We start from the raw sequence: 14,836 nt of genomic DNA on the forward strand, positions 1-14,836 counted from the left end.
GGTCATGTGGAAGCTAATGCAACAACACACAGATTAGACATTTCGTTTTTGAACTATTGCTGTTTATACCAATCACATTTCATTTACATGAAATCTGAAAGAAATAAGACAAAGTCTGATTGGTCCAGAGCTACTTGATAACAATTTAATTTTAATTAATAATTAAATTAATTTAATAAAAGGATAAATTTTTCTAAGGAGAACAGTTTACCTGCACAGCAAATACATGGTGTTTATTTGTCCAACAAGTGAAAACATGATTCAATCCACTTTTACAGGAATTGTCTGCCTTTAGTAACTGTCACCACAGACAACCTGAGGTGGAACGTGCCTAAAGAGGTTATATTTGGCAGCCAAATCCTTCTACACCTGAGGGTGAGTCGTTTTAGCTGAAAGCCAGAGTGGTTTCCAGAGATTGTTTCTTCTGTCATCATCTCTTCTCCAAAAAAACTTTTTAGAGCCCTTATCTTCAACAAGAAATCAAAACAATGTACGCTTTAAAACGTGTCTTCACTTTAACCACCAACTTTGTTTTCTTTATGTAACACAATAATAGTTCAGAATGAAATTGAAGAAAAAAAACTCACTTTGAAATTTTAACATTGAATTCTTATTTCTCTTACATTTCAGAAACATTGAGAAAAAGTCTGTCCTGTGCTCAATCTGTGGAGGTTGCAGTCAGCTAAGAACGTCAACTTTATAAAGTCCTTTTTTCCAAATGAACGATCCATCCGTCCTCTTTGCTTCAGTTAAGTGTACATTGACACATACATCCACTGAAAATAGAGAGAATAGCAGTCCATCTGTTTAATATTCCAGGTTTTCAGTACAACTTAATACACTTTTTTTTTTACCTCTGACTCCTGAAGGGTCATTGTTTTCCCATCGGACAGCTGTTTAAAGATTTCTGTTGAGAGGCACACATTCAAACTCCTTGAGCTTTAATATTACCAGAACGTTCTCAAACAAATCCATCAATTTTCTTTTTGGGGTCACTGATGCTGGGGCCTATCCCAGCTACTGCTGGGCAAAGGTTGAATCACCATGGACAGATCACCAGGCTGTTGTAGGGTCACACATTTACTCCTACAAAACCAGTTTTGGACTGTGGGAGGAAGCTGGAGTGCCTTTAGAAAACCCACACATGCACAAAGTGAACTCCCCACAGAAATGTTCCAGCCAGGATTCGAACAAGGGCCTTCTCAATGTGATAATCTAAGAGTGCTAACCACTACACCACCATGGAGCCTATTTCAGATAAATCAAATCTGAAATTCAGATCAAAGAAAATACACATAGAAATGTTTAAATAGACTGTAGGTTCACTTACTGCACATGCATTCTAAGCGCAGGATGAGGCTGATGAAGCTCTCCAGGGTCACATGACCAGAGGAAGCGCTGTAGCGCAGAGCCATCAGATTCAGCAGCTCGTCGTTGACCTTTATTCCTGAAAGGTGAAGAAGGAAGAACTTTTACCATCTGGTTCAAGCTCTCAAAGGAATTTGCAGATCCTGTGATCATTATAGGCAGTTCAATCTTGACAGATGTGATTTTTGCAAGCATAAGTAACACAAAATATAAAAACTAAATCGTACTCTGTTACTCTAACTGAAACATCAAAGAAACATGGTGTAGCTAATTACAAAAAATACAAAACCAGAAAACTTCTCACTTTTAGGAGTTTTATTTCCTTCTTTAAACAGTTATGACACACATATGGTGTTACTTTCTGTTTTGCTGACTTTTTTTGGCCAAACTTTGTGTTGTTAAGTCAGTTGTGCGTATGATTATTATATTACATTCTTTCAGATTTCATTTTCTCCGTAAAAACTTCAAGTAAAGACTTTTCACTTTTTCTGAGCACTGATGTTTCTAATATTTGTTAAGTTCAGCTCCAAAGATTAGTTATCATCTAGTTTATTTCATGCAAATTAGGATCAATTTAGGTGAACTCATCAAAGGCAGATGAAAGGTTCTCAGATAAACATTTGTGCATTTTCCCTTTCATTTTTCAGGCAAAGTTTGAACTGAAATTATTGTACTAACTACTGTTGTGATTGGCACCGTGATTAGGTAGGCTCCTCTCATGACTTACAACATATTCTAGGGCAGGGTTATCATACGTTTAAAAGATATTTGTTTTAGTTTTAAATTACCAACAAGAAGAAAACTGTACTACAGTAATCACTAACCTGGGTTAATGACTATTAGATGGCCAAAATAAATTGACCATAGCAGTATAGAAACTCTGGTCCAGACCAAATGGCACAGTGTGAATAAATCCCATCTTAGATGTGTTCTTTAAATGGAAATTCCGTTAAACCCAGGAGAACCCAAGAACCATTTATTTCTGGACTTTTAAAGTTAATTTGAAAGTTTGTATGTTTGTATTATTTCGGGTGGCAGAAATTAACAGCAGACATAAATAAATAAATAAATAAAAACATACATACATGCATAAATCGAAAAAATGTATACAATGAAAATTTTTTAACCATGTAAAAAGTATGATAACAATTATACGTTTTAATTTTATAATTATATAAATAGTCATAATTAATAAAAAACGTAAAGTCTAAATAATTTAAAACAGCAGCCAAACTTGACCCGTTGGTTCTCCAGGGTTAAACTATAGAACAATATAAGTTAGGTTTTTATAAATTTTAACAACTGTTTTCATCTCTTTACTTCTAGTTCTAATTACATTTGATTAAAGTTTTCAGAGGCTGCAGGTTCCTGCAGAGGAGGAATTTCACTTTGACCCATTCAGATCATATAACAGCCCTGGGATATCTTGGTTGACACACTTTTGTGGCATTATGAAGTAAAGGTCATAACTCCAACTAAGAACAGGTGTGGTGCACAGAAGAATCCAAATTAAAAAAAGGAAAAATGTTAGTATACAGCATACCTGAAGCTATAATAGCATTTCTTAGCTCACTGAGCGAAAGAGTTCCTGTCCGTGAAACATCTGTCTGAAAGAAAATGTCCTGCACAAAACACACTCATATCAACAACGTTACATGTTAGGTTTAAGGAAAAAGCAGCAATTTGATAAGTGTTTTACATTCTACTTTTTTTAAAAATGATTAAACTGGACGAGCTTTCTTTACCTTGAATGCAATAACTTTGTTCCACAGTCGCACAAACTCCTTGCTGTTCAGGCTGCCTGTTATTGATGACTGACAAATATGAAGGAAAAGTGTAAACAAGAATTATGCAGTGAACGGAGACAGATCAAGACTCGAATCATGTAAATTTCTCAGACGCATGGGTCAAATGCAATAACAAAAAGTTTCAAGTGGCTGATGCAGAAACCTACAGGTTTGAAGCTGGTCTGACCTGCATGAAAAATATTTGAAAAAGAAAAATCAAAGACTCATTTTTAAAACCAATTTTTAAACTTTTGTATTAGTTTTCATGACTTTAAATTAGGGTGACAGAGTTGTTCTTTGTCAGAAGAAAACTTTTTTTTTAAAGGGATACATCCATCAGGGCAACCATGCTGCGACAGGCATCGATGCTGAATCCTCCAGATTTTAAGTCTCCTGTAAAAAAAAAAAAAAAAAAAAAAGAGGAAAATAAGTTCAAAAAGTGCTGCTTAGGGATCTAGAAACAGAGAACTCTGAACTCTAACCTTTCAGAATTTGGTCATTCAGGATCTTCTGGAGCTGCTCAGCATCCACTTCCTCATACTGGAAAGAAAGAACAAAAAAGAAGAACCAAAATTAAAGTTTCCTTTGACATCTTTCATCAGAACCAATGTCCAAACTTTCCCGCTAATTTTAAATAGTGTCTTTTGGGATATGAAAAAGTGAAAAAAGTATACATTTTTATAAGTGCATCTGTATCCAATAATAAATCTCAGCTGCCTGAATCTAATTTTATGTTCTACCATGTATCTCATTTTATGTTTATGTTCCATCTCAAGTCTTTAGGTTGGCAGATTACCTTGTTAGAGTGTTGCCTGAAAAAACGTTTCTTTTTTTCATCCTCCTCTGGATTTTTGACTCTTTCGGTCTGCAAATAGAAAAATAGAAAATAACCCAATTGAAAAAACGGAAAGTTAAAGTCTTTCTCATTAAAACAAAAGCATTGTGCACCTTTTCAAACATTTGGCTGTTGTAGTCTCCAGAATTTTCACTGCAGATAAAGATATTAATGCAGGTCTTAATTCACTTTTCTCTCGTCTCAGGAGGGTTGAAAGTGTGAGCATACAAGCCGTGGGTCTCGATCTTGGAGTGGATGGTCAGGAGGAAAGAGGCGCTCTCATTGGGTTTGAAGGTGGACGGAACGATCAGGTACTCTCCGGGCTTCAGCCTGATGAATTCCATCACTTCGCGGGCGTTCATGAAGGTTTTCGTCTGGGCTACAGGTCGCTGCGTGCTGAAAAACGAGGCTGGGAACTTTCCAATCTGAGCTTTGTACTGAAGAACCAAACCAACACATTGCTTTGAAAAATGATTTAAAAAGTGGAAAAAGAAAAAAAAAAAAGAAACATTTTCTTACTTGTTGAGTCACCTTGAAGGAGGTCCAATGTGGTTATGTTGGAGTCAAAGAAGAACAAAGTTAAAAACCGTTTAAGTCATTTTCATTTTTTTCTATATATATCTAAATAAAATAAAATCACGACACTTTTTATTTGTAAATTAACAGCAAACTTTAAAACTTGCGTTTCCGGCAAAATACAAATTTAGCAGAAAGCTCAAGCAGCTCACTGCAGTATTGATTACTAATACTAAAAGAAACTTTTATGTAACAAAGTGTATAAAAAAAGACACAGGATTCCTGCACCTCATTAAAACGTTCAGAAAGAGATATTGACACAGTGCTTTGGCTCTCAGACGTTCATCTGGCAACATTTGTTGCCTGGTGAAGGTTTTTTATTGGAGCTTTTGAAAAGATGCAGGAAACTGTTTTATTTTATATTTTGCTACATTTTCAGTTCAAGGTAACCTGTCTCCTCCTTTCGGATGAAATTGTATGCAACAAATAAGTTAAAGATTCATTTACTATTGGCATAAGTGCTAAAACTCTTAAGGAACATTTCAAAAGACTCAAGTAAAGTATTAAAGTCTAAATTGTCAAAACAGAAATATTGATAATGGTAAATGATTCTACAAACAAACTATCACCCAAACTGCTAAAAACTGTTTGGCTAAACTGACTTAATCAGTTTTAAGATGTGCAAAACATCATCTTAACAAAACAAAACAAATCTGTCATCAATAAATATGCAAAAGAAAAGCTCCAAACATCCATACAATGTCAAAGAAATCAAAGAGTGGTTTCAAAAACCATAGTTATAATGTCTGATTTTAAACTATTAATGTACGTCAATACTGAAAGATTAAAAATGTATATGATCGTTAAAGCTGAAAGTCGTTCAGAGTCTCAAAGAGCAAAAAGAATTTGAAGTTTTCTTTTAGCAAAAAACAACTAAACCACAGAGTTGGTAAAACCAGGAGTGCCAGAAGGAAAATCATGACTTGCTGAACATTTTGATCAGAACAGTTAAGATGGGCTAAGAGTGCTAAAGGACTTAATGGTGCCAAGAAATCAGCAGATGAGTTGAAAATAATTTGCAAAATTATGGTTATATTCAATCTTTTTTCCGATAAAGTAATTTAAAAAAAACAAAGTTTTTATTCTGTATTGAAAGTGACTTGTCAACAGCAGATCCATGTTGTTCCTTATCAAATACTCCCAAAGCAATTTGAGTCTCAATTGATAATTCATTTTGCTTTTTAGTTGGGGAATTTGAAAATGTCTTTTACAATTTCATTCATTCATCTTCTTCTGATTTGTCCCTTTCAGGGTCACTGGGCTGCCGGAGCCTATCCTGGCTGTAGTCAAAGGCAGGGACATCCTGGGCAGGTCGCCAGTCTGTCTGAAATGTTACAATTTCAGATTTCAGAATAACCGTTACCTCAAAGATGGAAAATCCGATGTGCTGATTTTTCACCAGATGTCTCTTCCTCTTGTCAGGTTTTTGAATCAAAGACACAAACGTGTTTTTGCCATCAACCTTCTCTGAAAATTCTCCAGAAATTTGGACTCTAAATTGAGGATTTGTCCAGAAAGTTTCTACAAGACACACAAAGACAGAATTTATTTTCAACGATCAAAGGCAAAATACCAGAAATCACTGCCGGGAAAGAAATCTATTCATCCTCAACACTTACAGACGAGCTGGTTCAGCATATTTACTTCTGTATATTTCTGTCCAGTAAGTGTCAGAACTGGTGTGCGAGTGACCACAACTTGTGCAAATACTTGAACAACTTTAGTGCATGAAGAACAAGACAAAGCAGTTTTATGTGAATACTCTTCACGTAAAACTAGTTATTAAAACTAATTTATTAGAACTAAGTTTGGAGTCAAAAATCTTGGAAATAGTTGGAAAATGTGGCATAAACTATAAAAATAATTCATGTCATCACATATCGACTGAAAAAGAATAAGAAAAAAGTATGCTTTACAGCACCTAATAATGAAATTTAGCAGCGCTGCATTGTTACATTCCAGTTTTCCCATTTTTTTCTGTTATTTTCCTACACTCAAAAAAAGTAAATTACCAGCCGTAGCATAGTATTTCATGCAAACAAGATAATAATTTGTGGGAACAAGATAATAATTCGTGGGAACAAGATATTCATCTGTGGGAACGAGATATATATTTTAATTTTTTAATGTCAGGACATGGGCTCCTTAAACTTGTTATTTGTAAACTTGTTACCTACCAGAAAATTGTATTTTTGTTAATCATATGTGAATGAATCATGTTGAATGCAGGTAAAATTAATAAATTTAATAGTTACTAATTTCAATCATGTTGATCCAACATGATACCATTAAATTGTATTACGCATGTACTGCATATTTTGTGCATATAAGATAACTTTACAAACAATCTTTGTGCTTTGTGCTGTTTAAAAGGAAACAGTAAAACTATCTGTATTTCGAAGTAACCCCTTGCAGTTCATAGAGTCCATGTAAATCTGCCAGCAATAAAAATACACTAAAACAAATTATTGTTGCGATTCACAGACATATTTAATATGTTACCTTATCCATACAGCATGGCATGGCAGTGGATGGGCCGTGTCCATTCATCTGCATACCTTTGTTGTTCATGCAGCCTCCAGCAGTTGTTCCTGGAACCCAGCGGCCTTCGTGCACGGATGTCTTCCACTGGCATGGCGTCTCATCGAGGAAGTTTGGATCCATGCCGCAGATGTCAAGATCACTGTACAGCTTACAGAAGTCCTCCAGTGTCATCCTGTTACAACACGTGTCAAACTCAAGGTCCGGGGTCCAAATGTGGCCTGCCATGTTAATTTATGTGGCTCGCGAGAGCATAAGAGTAATAATTCTCTTAAAATAAATGTTTTTCTTTAGTTGATTTCATATTATTTATATGTAGCTGCTGTTGTAATTATTCAATGTTTGCAGGTCTTATGTGTGTATGCAGACAAATTGTTGTCATCAGTTGGATGCAAGGCTGTGTGCAGCCTTTTTTTGTAAAATGTTACACGTGTAATACATGTTCTTTCTAGCTCAGTTCTATGTAATTTTTCTTTATTCACTTGGACAATTTGATCCTTCATTTATGTGGGTTATGTGGGTTTTGATGAGCAGACAAAATTTAAATGTGTACGATTTATGCTAGAGTAACAAGCAAACATATGTTTTCTATGCAGCTGTAATTGTCACTTTAAACGTTATAATCAATAAATATTGAGTTGTTTAGCATTAAGGAGTAGTAACATTTATTTTTCATTACATTTAGTTACATGTATAACTTATATCTGGCCCTTTGAGGATAACCACTAGGCTGATGTGGCCCTCAGTAAAAAGAGGTTTGACACCCCTGTGTTAGAATGACCAACATATTTGAGTACAAAGGAAAGTTATGCTCACATTTGCCACTTGGCTTAAATACTTACCAGAACTCTCCATCATCGTCAACAGCATGGCACTTTTCCCGATCCTTAGGGCTCACAGTTTGCCACAAAGGGGACCTATGTGGGACAGTGTCACACTTGAGAATTTTTACCAAAACCACAGCCAAATTGTGAAGGCACTCTACTCACCGATCGCACCAGTCTCCTCTCCACTCTCCTGTGCGCCAGGGGTTCCACAAACGCACCAGGTTCACAGGTTTCCCCCGACTCACCAACTGACCAGCAAGTATTAGGTAAAATATTACAAACTTGGGTAAAATTTATTAAATTCTTATTTCTCAGTTGGATTCAGTACCTGTATGACACCAGTCACAGTATAGGCATGTCCCAGCACCAGCCCATTTGGTGACAATGTGTTAGATGAAGTCTCCTTAATCAACACACAAATAACATCAGCAAATTCTGAAAACTATAAAAACTGGATGTCTTTTAAGACAAACGTGCTGGAAACAGAGTGGTAAAAACTGGATCTTTTCATGAAAATGTGAGGGGAAAAAAGCGAAGAATGGAAGATTTTTGCAGCTTCTTTAAGAAACTACAGCTTCTGCAAACAGAGAATTATCAACCAGGAGAACAATCTTGACCCAGATCAGCGCTGACTGTGCACTTAAAGCCATATTGGTGCCAGTGCTGCGCTGGTGAAAAGGTCTTATAGTCTGAATTTTTTTTTCAGGAGGAACGATGAGGCTCATCCAGTCAGGGCCCCCTAGCAAGACCCCTCATACTAGAATCTGATTTGTTGTGGCAACCCCCTGAAGGCATAAGCCAAGACATCAACAACTTTTTATAATCTTATAAAAAACATTGCCTAGGCCTCCTGACATGTTAATCTGTTTTGTTGTTTTTTGTTGCCATTGTACTGTCAAATGCATGTTTTATGTATGTTTTTTTTCTAATGGTTTTGTGTTTTTACTTCTCTTCCTTCTATTGTCTGTTTAGGTTTATGACGCATACTGCTGACCTCTTGGTTAGGTCTTCCTTGATAAAGATCTCAATGGGTCTTTTTCTGCAAATAAAGGCTAAAAAAAAAAAAAAAAAATGACCACAAAATTCCCAAAACATACAGTATAATTTACACGGAAGCCAGTGTTTGACCAAAGTGAGAAAGTTCAATTTTTCCAGCAACTAAAAGAAGGTTGAGGTATTTAAGAATCGGACAGATGATTTCACTTTATTACAGTGTGCATTTTGGAATGTCCGGCTTAGGAATTTGCATCAGAAAATAACAGAAATCAATGACCATGTGTTTAAAAATCCCTGAATACAGGAAAAAATGTGGTTGAATTTTTAATTAAAAAAATTCCCAAAGCTTGAAACCCAAATGCTGTTGTTGAGTTCATGCATCAAATTACTAAACGGTCGTTGTCCATTTTTTAAAATGACTTTTGACTGTTTTTACCTGATGTAAACAGTTAAAACATTTCAGGGACATAAAGGAATTTGATTCATCTGCAAATAACTCTGATCTGGCCAAAGCTTTTCTAAACCCTAAGTGGTTGAAAGGAACATACATGTGAGATACAATTAGGACAACCTGGCAATATTGAAAAAATCTGGACTGAACTGGATTATAACAATTGTTATTTAAGATGGATGCTAATGCTTTTGCTTTTTGTGTGGCATCATGAAATGACCTCAGTTATGGACTATATAAAAAACTAAACTGTATAGCAAATTTAGCTATTTGGCATTATTTTTTATTATAACCATGGAAACATCAAACATTGGTATAATTAGTTGCCCAGCATGGAGGTAATAGTTCGGGCTTGTTTTGTTTTTTTTGTAGCGGCTGATTAGACTTTCAAATACCCTGTATACTAGAAAAAAAGCATTACACTTTTCAAATAGAAGTCAATGACTGCACAAAACCAAGAAGTCACGGAGAGCTGTAAGCAAACAAAAAATTATTCTACTTAAGCAACTTTAGAAATAAATAAACAACAGGACAGGCTTATAGCAGCAAACAGAAAACAGGAAATTCCAGCTTGTCCAACCTTGATTTGCAGGCACATCACAAACACGTTTTAACAAGTTTGAAAAAAAAAAAGTTGTGGCCTTAAGGTTGGCATGTGTTTATGAGGACCAAAGTGTTTATTGGAAATAATTTTCTGAGGCTTTTAAGGAGGTGGTTGGATCAAAATGTCAAAGAATCTTAAACATTTCTTGATGAACAGACTGATTAGTTTTACTCACCCCTTGATCTGTACCGCAGCACATCAGTACTCCAGATTTTCCAGCTCTGCACATCAGCTCCCACAGATTCTGAGGAGGCTCAGATAGCTGGATGTAAATGTGGACGCCACCTGTGAAGTCCATCATGGCCTCAGAAGGCGTTCCAGCTGTCATGTCAGTGTAGGAACCACAAACCCTAAAACAGGCGCATGTGTTTGTTTTTTGTTGACATCACCGGAGAAAGAGAAAAAGTTCTTTATGAAGCCAACACAGTCCTTACTTGGCATAGGCTTTCTCCAGCAGAGCAGGCCAGAATTCATTCTGACTTTGTGACCGCACAAAGATTAATCTGCCGTTTAGGGTGGGCAGCTTATCATCAATGACCACATCCACCCATTTCCCAAACCTCCAAAACTGAAAGTATAAAGAGATGACAATAAAGAGAATTAAAGTTACAACTTTGAACAAACTGAAGAGTAAAAAGGTTCATCAAAGCTAAAAAGGGATCAACTTAAATACTTTTTGGAAAACACATTATTTTAGTAAAGTAGTAAAGTTTTAGTTCTAGCTAATCTCCCACTGTCTACATATAGGAAATAACATTAACCCTTGCATGTTAATAAAAATGTCTCAAATTTGTCCCTGTTGTTAATATAACATTTTTTGGCATAATTTACACATTTTGTTGTTTTTGCATAAGATTTTCTAACTCTGTAGTTTTAGATTTTTAAAAACAATGTAGCACACAAAAAATGTTTTTCTGCTCCAAGAAAATATGTTTGTTTTTTTTAGTTTGTTCTAAATTCACAAATTAGGAAAGCTTAACTTAAAACAGGCCAAAAGATTCAACAACACTGCAAAATAAGGATAGATTTCAAGTCAAGCATTTCTTTTACTAGAAAAAATTAAAAATACATATAAAAAAGAGGAAAATAGAATCTAAATTCAGAAAAATATTAAAAAAAGGTAAGAAAAAAAAGAAAAGGCTGAAACTGCATCATTTGTAAATTTAATTTTTCGGGTGAGGGCATACAATGATGTAGAAGTTTCTTATACAGTATCACTAGCATAACTAGCTGGTTTGCTTCCTTTCTGGTGGGAAATTACCCCTGAGTTGGGTCACCAGATGAGTGACACCTGACCCAACTTGCCCTTTAGGCTAATCTGCACTGACTGATAAGTGGGGTGTGAGTGGGAGGGTGTTGGGTGGGGTGGGTGGATGAGGTGTTTCCTGTCATCATGCAAAGCCCCTTTCCACCCATTAAAGACATGACACTGACATGTGTTGTTATCACTTTCAGGTTGCAGAGATATTTTAATGCAGCAACCCTCGAGATCTACCACTCTGCCTGTGTTCTCCCTCTCCATTCTCCTCTTCTCTGCTGACTCAGGTGTTTCCTCAGGTTGAGGGGTAGATCTGGAGCGCGAGGGTTGGGTAGCTTTACACTAATGCTTACACATTAGCTTCTGGATACAGTTTGAGGCTCTTTTCTTGGTTTACAATATCTAAACTTGTCTTGGCTTCTTATCAGTTTTACCCGAAGACTACGGTAAGTTAAAAGACTAATGCAGTTATTTATTTAGTTGCATAAGCAGTAGATTAACTAATTTACTAACTTCTATCACTGACAACACTTTTTCATTAATTTTTTTTAAAAACTCCTATGGATTTGTTCTGTAAGAAAATGTTTGTAAAGATTATAATTAGCTCATCTGTTCTATTCTAGGATCAAACTGAAACACAAAATAAAAAAAAATGTAAAAAGTGGTTTAGAGTCTAAAAAAGTTTTTTGCTACCAATATTTACCCGGAAGTGAAACAATCCGCAGTAGTTCTGGTCAAATGTTTGCTCAAGAGGAACCACCTGGTTGAAAATTTCTTTTTGGAAGGTCAGAGCTCCAATCGATGCGAGAAACCAGCAGTTTCCTGGTAAATATCAGAACAGAAGAAATGTCTGTAAATCAAATAGTAGGCACTTCATAAAGATATAATTAAAACAAAATAAGATTTTTCACCAACAGTTCCTTGACCAAAGTCAAACCTAGAGACCCCGCGAAGGACAAAGGAAGGATTAGCAGCAATTTTCTGGAACAGAAAAAAAGCTGTCAATGTAAAACATTTTTTTTTTTTTTATCTTTAGGGAATAAATCAGACATTTATTTTATTTTGCAATGATATCAGGATTGTAGTCTGTTTTGGTTGAAAAGTACAATGTATCGATGTGGATCCTTTAAAGTATACAAACATGTAAATTCCATTTAATTCATGATCTATCCTAACAATACTTCATACTTACTTCTAAAATACTGAATACAAATCTCAGCACCACTTACTGCTGGTCTCAGCCATTCCACTTTGGCCAGGTCGGAGGGGCTCAGAACCCCCTCACCGATGGAGCTTCTTTCAGGTGGGAACGTTTCATCAAGGAACTTTACTCTTTGAGAGAGGCAGTACTTTGCCAGCTGCTGGAAGTCTTGGTCAAACACTCTGTAAGGGGTTTTCAGGCTTCCATAACCATCTTGTTTGTGACGAGCTTCCATGATGTTCAGACACACGCCGGGGGGAGGCATCGCTGCGATTTTCCGGTTCTGATTAGACAAAAATAAATGAGAAAAATCTTTTTAACAGACTTTTCTGGGTTCACAAAACCAAACCTTAGTTTAGGGTTTCTTCGAAAAGACCTATTACGTATTTAATTCTCTTTTTTAAATTGCAGTATATAGAAAAGGCTTGTTGTAATTTTCTGTGAAATGGTTTTACATTAACTCTTATGTATGCACAGCAACAAAGATATGAAACTGTGAAAATAGAACTGAGATAAATGTTTTTTGTCATCATTCCAATAAATGACAGGATACCCAAAAAGCTTGAACTTGAATTTGTTTTCCTTTAAACTTCTCTTAAAATGAAAGTTATTCTTTTTCAAATATTTCCAGATTCGCGACCTTATAAGGGTCATTTTTCCTCCTTTCCCAGTCAACCAGAAGAAGATTTTATGGATGTGATTTTACTCAAAGATCCATTGAAAAAGAGCTCAATTTCTACAACACATCATAATCTTTTAAATATTGAATGTACCGCTACATTGGATCATCTGAAAGAAGCCTGGAGTTTGGACTTAACAACAACAATTACGGAAAAACAGTGGATAAAGGCTCAGCAACAGGTTGATTCCTCATCAGTGTGCAGCAGACATGGTTTAATCCAGTTCAAAATCCTTCACAGATTGCACTTGTCCAGGAAAAATGATCAAGAATGTTCTCAGGAGTGGACCCTTCATGTGAACGTTTTGGACATGCTTCTGCCTCACTGTCCCACACATTTTGGGACTGCCACAAAATCATTCCTTATTGGACAAAAATATTTGAAATATTGTCTCTAATATTTAAGGTTAAACTCCCATTGGACCCTATAGCAGGATTATTTGGAGTGCCAACTACTGGAATTTGTTTGACAGTAAACGAAAAAATGTCTTAAATTATGTTACCCTATTGGCTAGACGTCTAACCCTACTTAATTGGAAAAGCAAATTTCCGCCCCAACACATCTTCATTTGGTAAGAAACATAATGCAATACTTAAATTTAGAAAAGATTAATGAAACATGGCAACCATTTCTTGATTATTTCAATGGTATATAGACAAGTCAACCTCTACTTAAACACTTAATAGTAAAATAAGCAGGGTTTTTTCTTTTCTCTTTTCTTTTTTCTGTTGCCCTTTTATGTTGTTATTTTGATATTGTACTGTCTGAATTGTTTGCTGAAAAACACAATAAAAAAAAAGAAAGTTATTCAGTATTATGAACACTGTGCTTGCCATAAACAGTCAAAGAGCAGTATGAATTTCTGTCGCTGCCCCATAATGCCGACCTAAAGGTTTTAGTCTTTATCGGATTAAGAAAGAACGGTCTTACCTTTTGGATTCACAGAGGAGTGCAGAGAACGAGTATATGGGCTGAATGGTGGAGGCAAAATAAAGAGAAGGCTTGGTCACCTGGTGTTATGTACCTGTATTTGCTATCCACAAACATGTAAAACAGTTGAACAAAGTTCACCTGTGTTTATCAGCAGCCCAATCCTCCCACTTCCTGCTTCTGTTAAACGCAGAGAACAACAGAGAAACTGACGTTTTTTACAACCAGTTGTGTGTTTCTCTATTGTATGATCACATCCTTGTAGGCTTCTGTGGCATCTGTTTCATTGAGTTACACTAAAAGTAGAGGACTCTTTATTTTATCTAAGCCTTGATATGCTTTGTCTGTTAAAATTTTATCTACAATGTGTTTCTCCCGGGGTGGGAGGTGGGGGCACTCCATTAGCGATAAGGTGAGGAGCTTAGTCACCCAGGAGGAGCTCAGAGTAGAGCCGCTGCTCCTCTGCATTAAGATGACAGTCAGGCATCTTTTATGGATGCACTCCTGGGATACTCCCTGAGGCCCACCATGGGCCTGGGGGAAGATCCAGGGATCCTGCTAGCACCTTGGGGTCCCCCCTGCAGAACTGGAGGAAGTATCTGAAGAGAAGGCGGTGGGGGCATCTCTGCTTGGACTTTTCTCCCAGCAACCCCACTCTAGATCCATTATAAACAATGGATGGATTTTAATTTTGATCAGCAACTGTGGCTATTGATCAAAATAATATTAGTTTTTAGCTTTTGTCAAAATGTACAATATTCCTTTAAAACATAAATATGTTT

The 14,836-nt window shown here is 36.1% G+C and overlaps 1 protein-coding gene across 1 annotated transcript; it reads right to left on the minus strand.

Annotated features, from left to right (window-relative positions):
* Positions 1 to 44: 44 nt before the first annotated feature.
* On the minus strand, positions 45 to 14,176 carry LOC101156866 (calpain-2 catalytic subunit). Its single transcript, XM_011493089.2, has 22 exons — positions 14,055 to 14,176; positions 12,473 to 12,727; positions 12,155 to 12,224; positions 11,947 to 12,065; positions 10,420 to 10,553; positions 10,161 to 10,335; positions 8,263 to 8,337; positions 8,097 to 8,182; positions 7,950 to 8,024; positions 7,125 to 7,282; positions 5,930 to 6,087; positions 4,510 to 4,521; positions 4,219 to 4,427; positions 4,104 to 4,143; positions 3,952 to 4,020; positions 3,638 to 3,695; positions 3,487 to 3,548; positions 3,114 to 3,182; positions 2,912 to 2,990; positions 1,331 to 1,447; positions 855 to 907; positions 45 to 776 (listed from the first exon to the last, which is right to left on the minus strand). Exons 2-22 carry the CDS (start codon positions 12,707 to 12,709, stop codon positions 750 to 752), a joined length of 2,082 nt encoding a protein of 693 aa, XP_011491391.1. The 5' UTR covers positions 12,710 to 12,727; positions 14,055 to 14,176; the 3' UTR covers positions 45 to 749.
* Positions 14,177 to 14,836: the final 660 nt, after the last annotated feature.

This window comes from Oryzias latipes, chromosome 22, assembly GCF_002234675.1.
Source record: "Oryzias latipes chromosome 22, ASM223467v1".
Lineage (NCBI taxonomy): Eukaryota > Metazoa > Chordata > Actinopteri > Beloniformes > Adrianichthyidae > Oryzias > Oryzias latipes.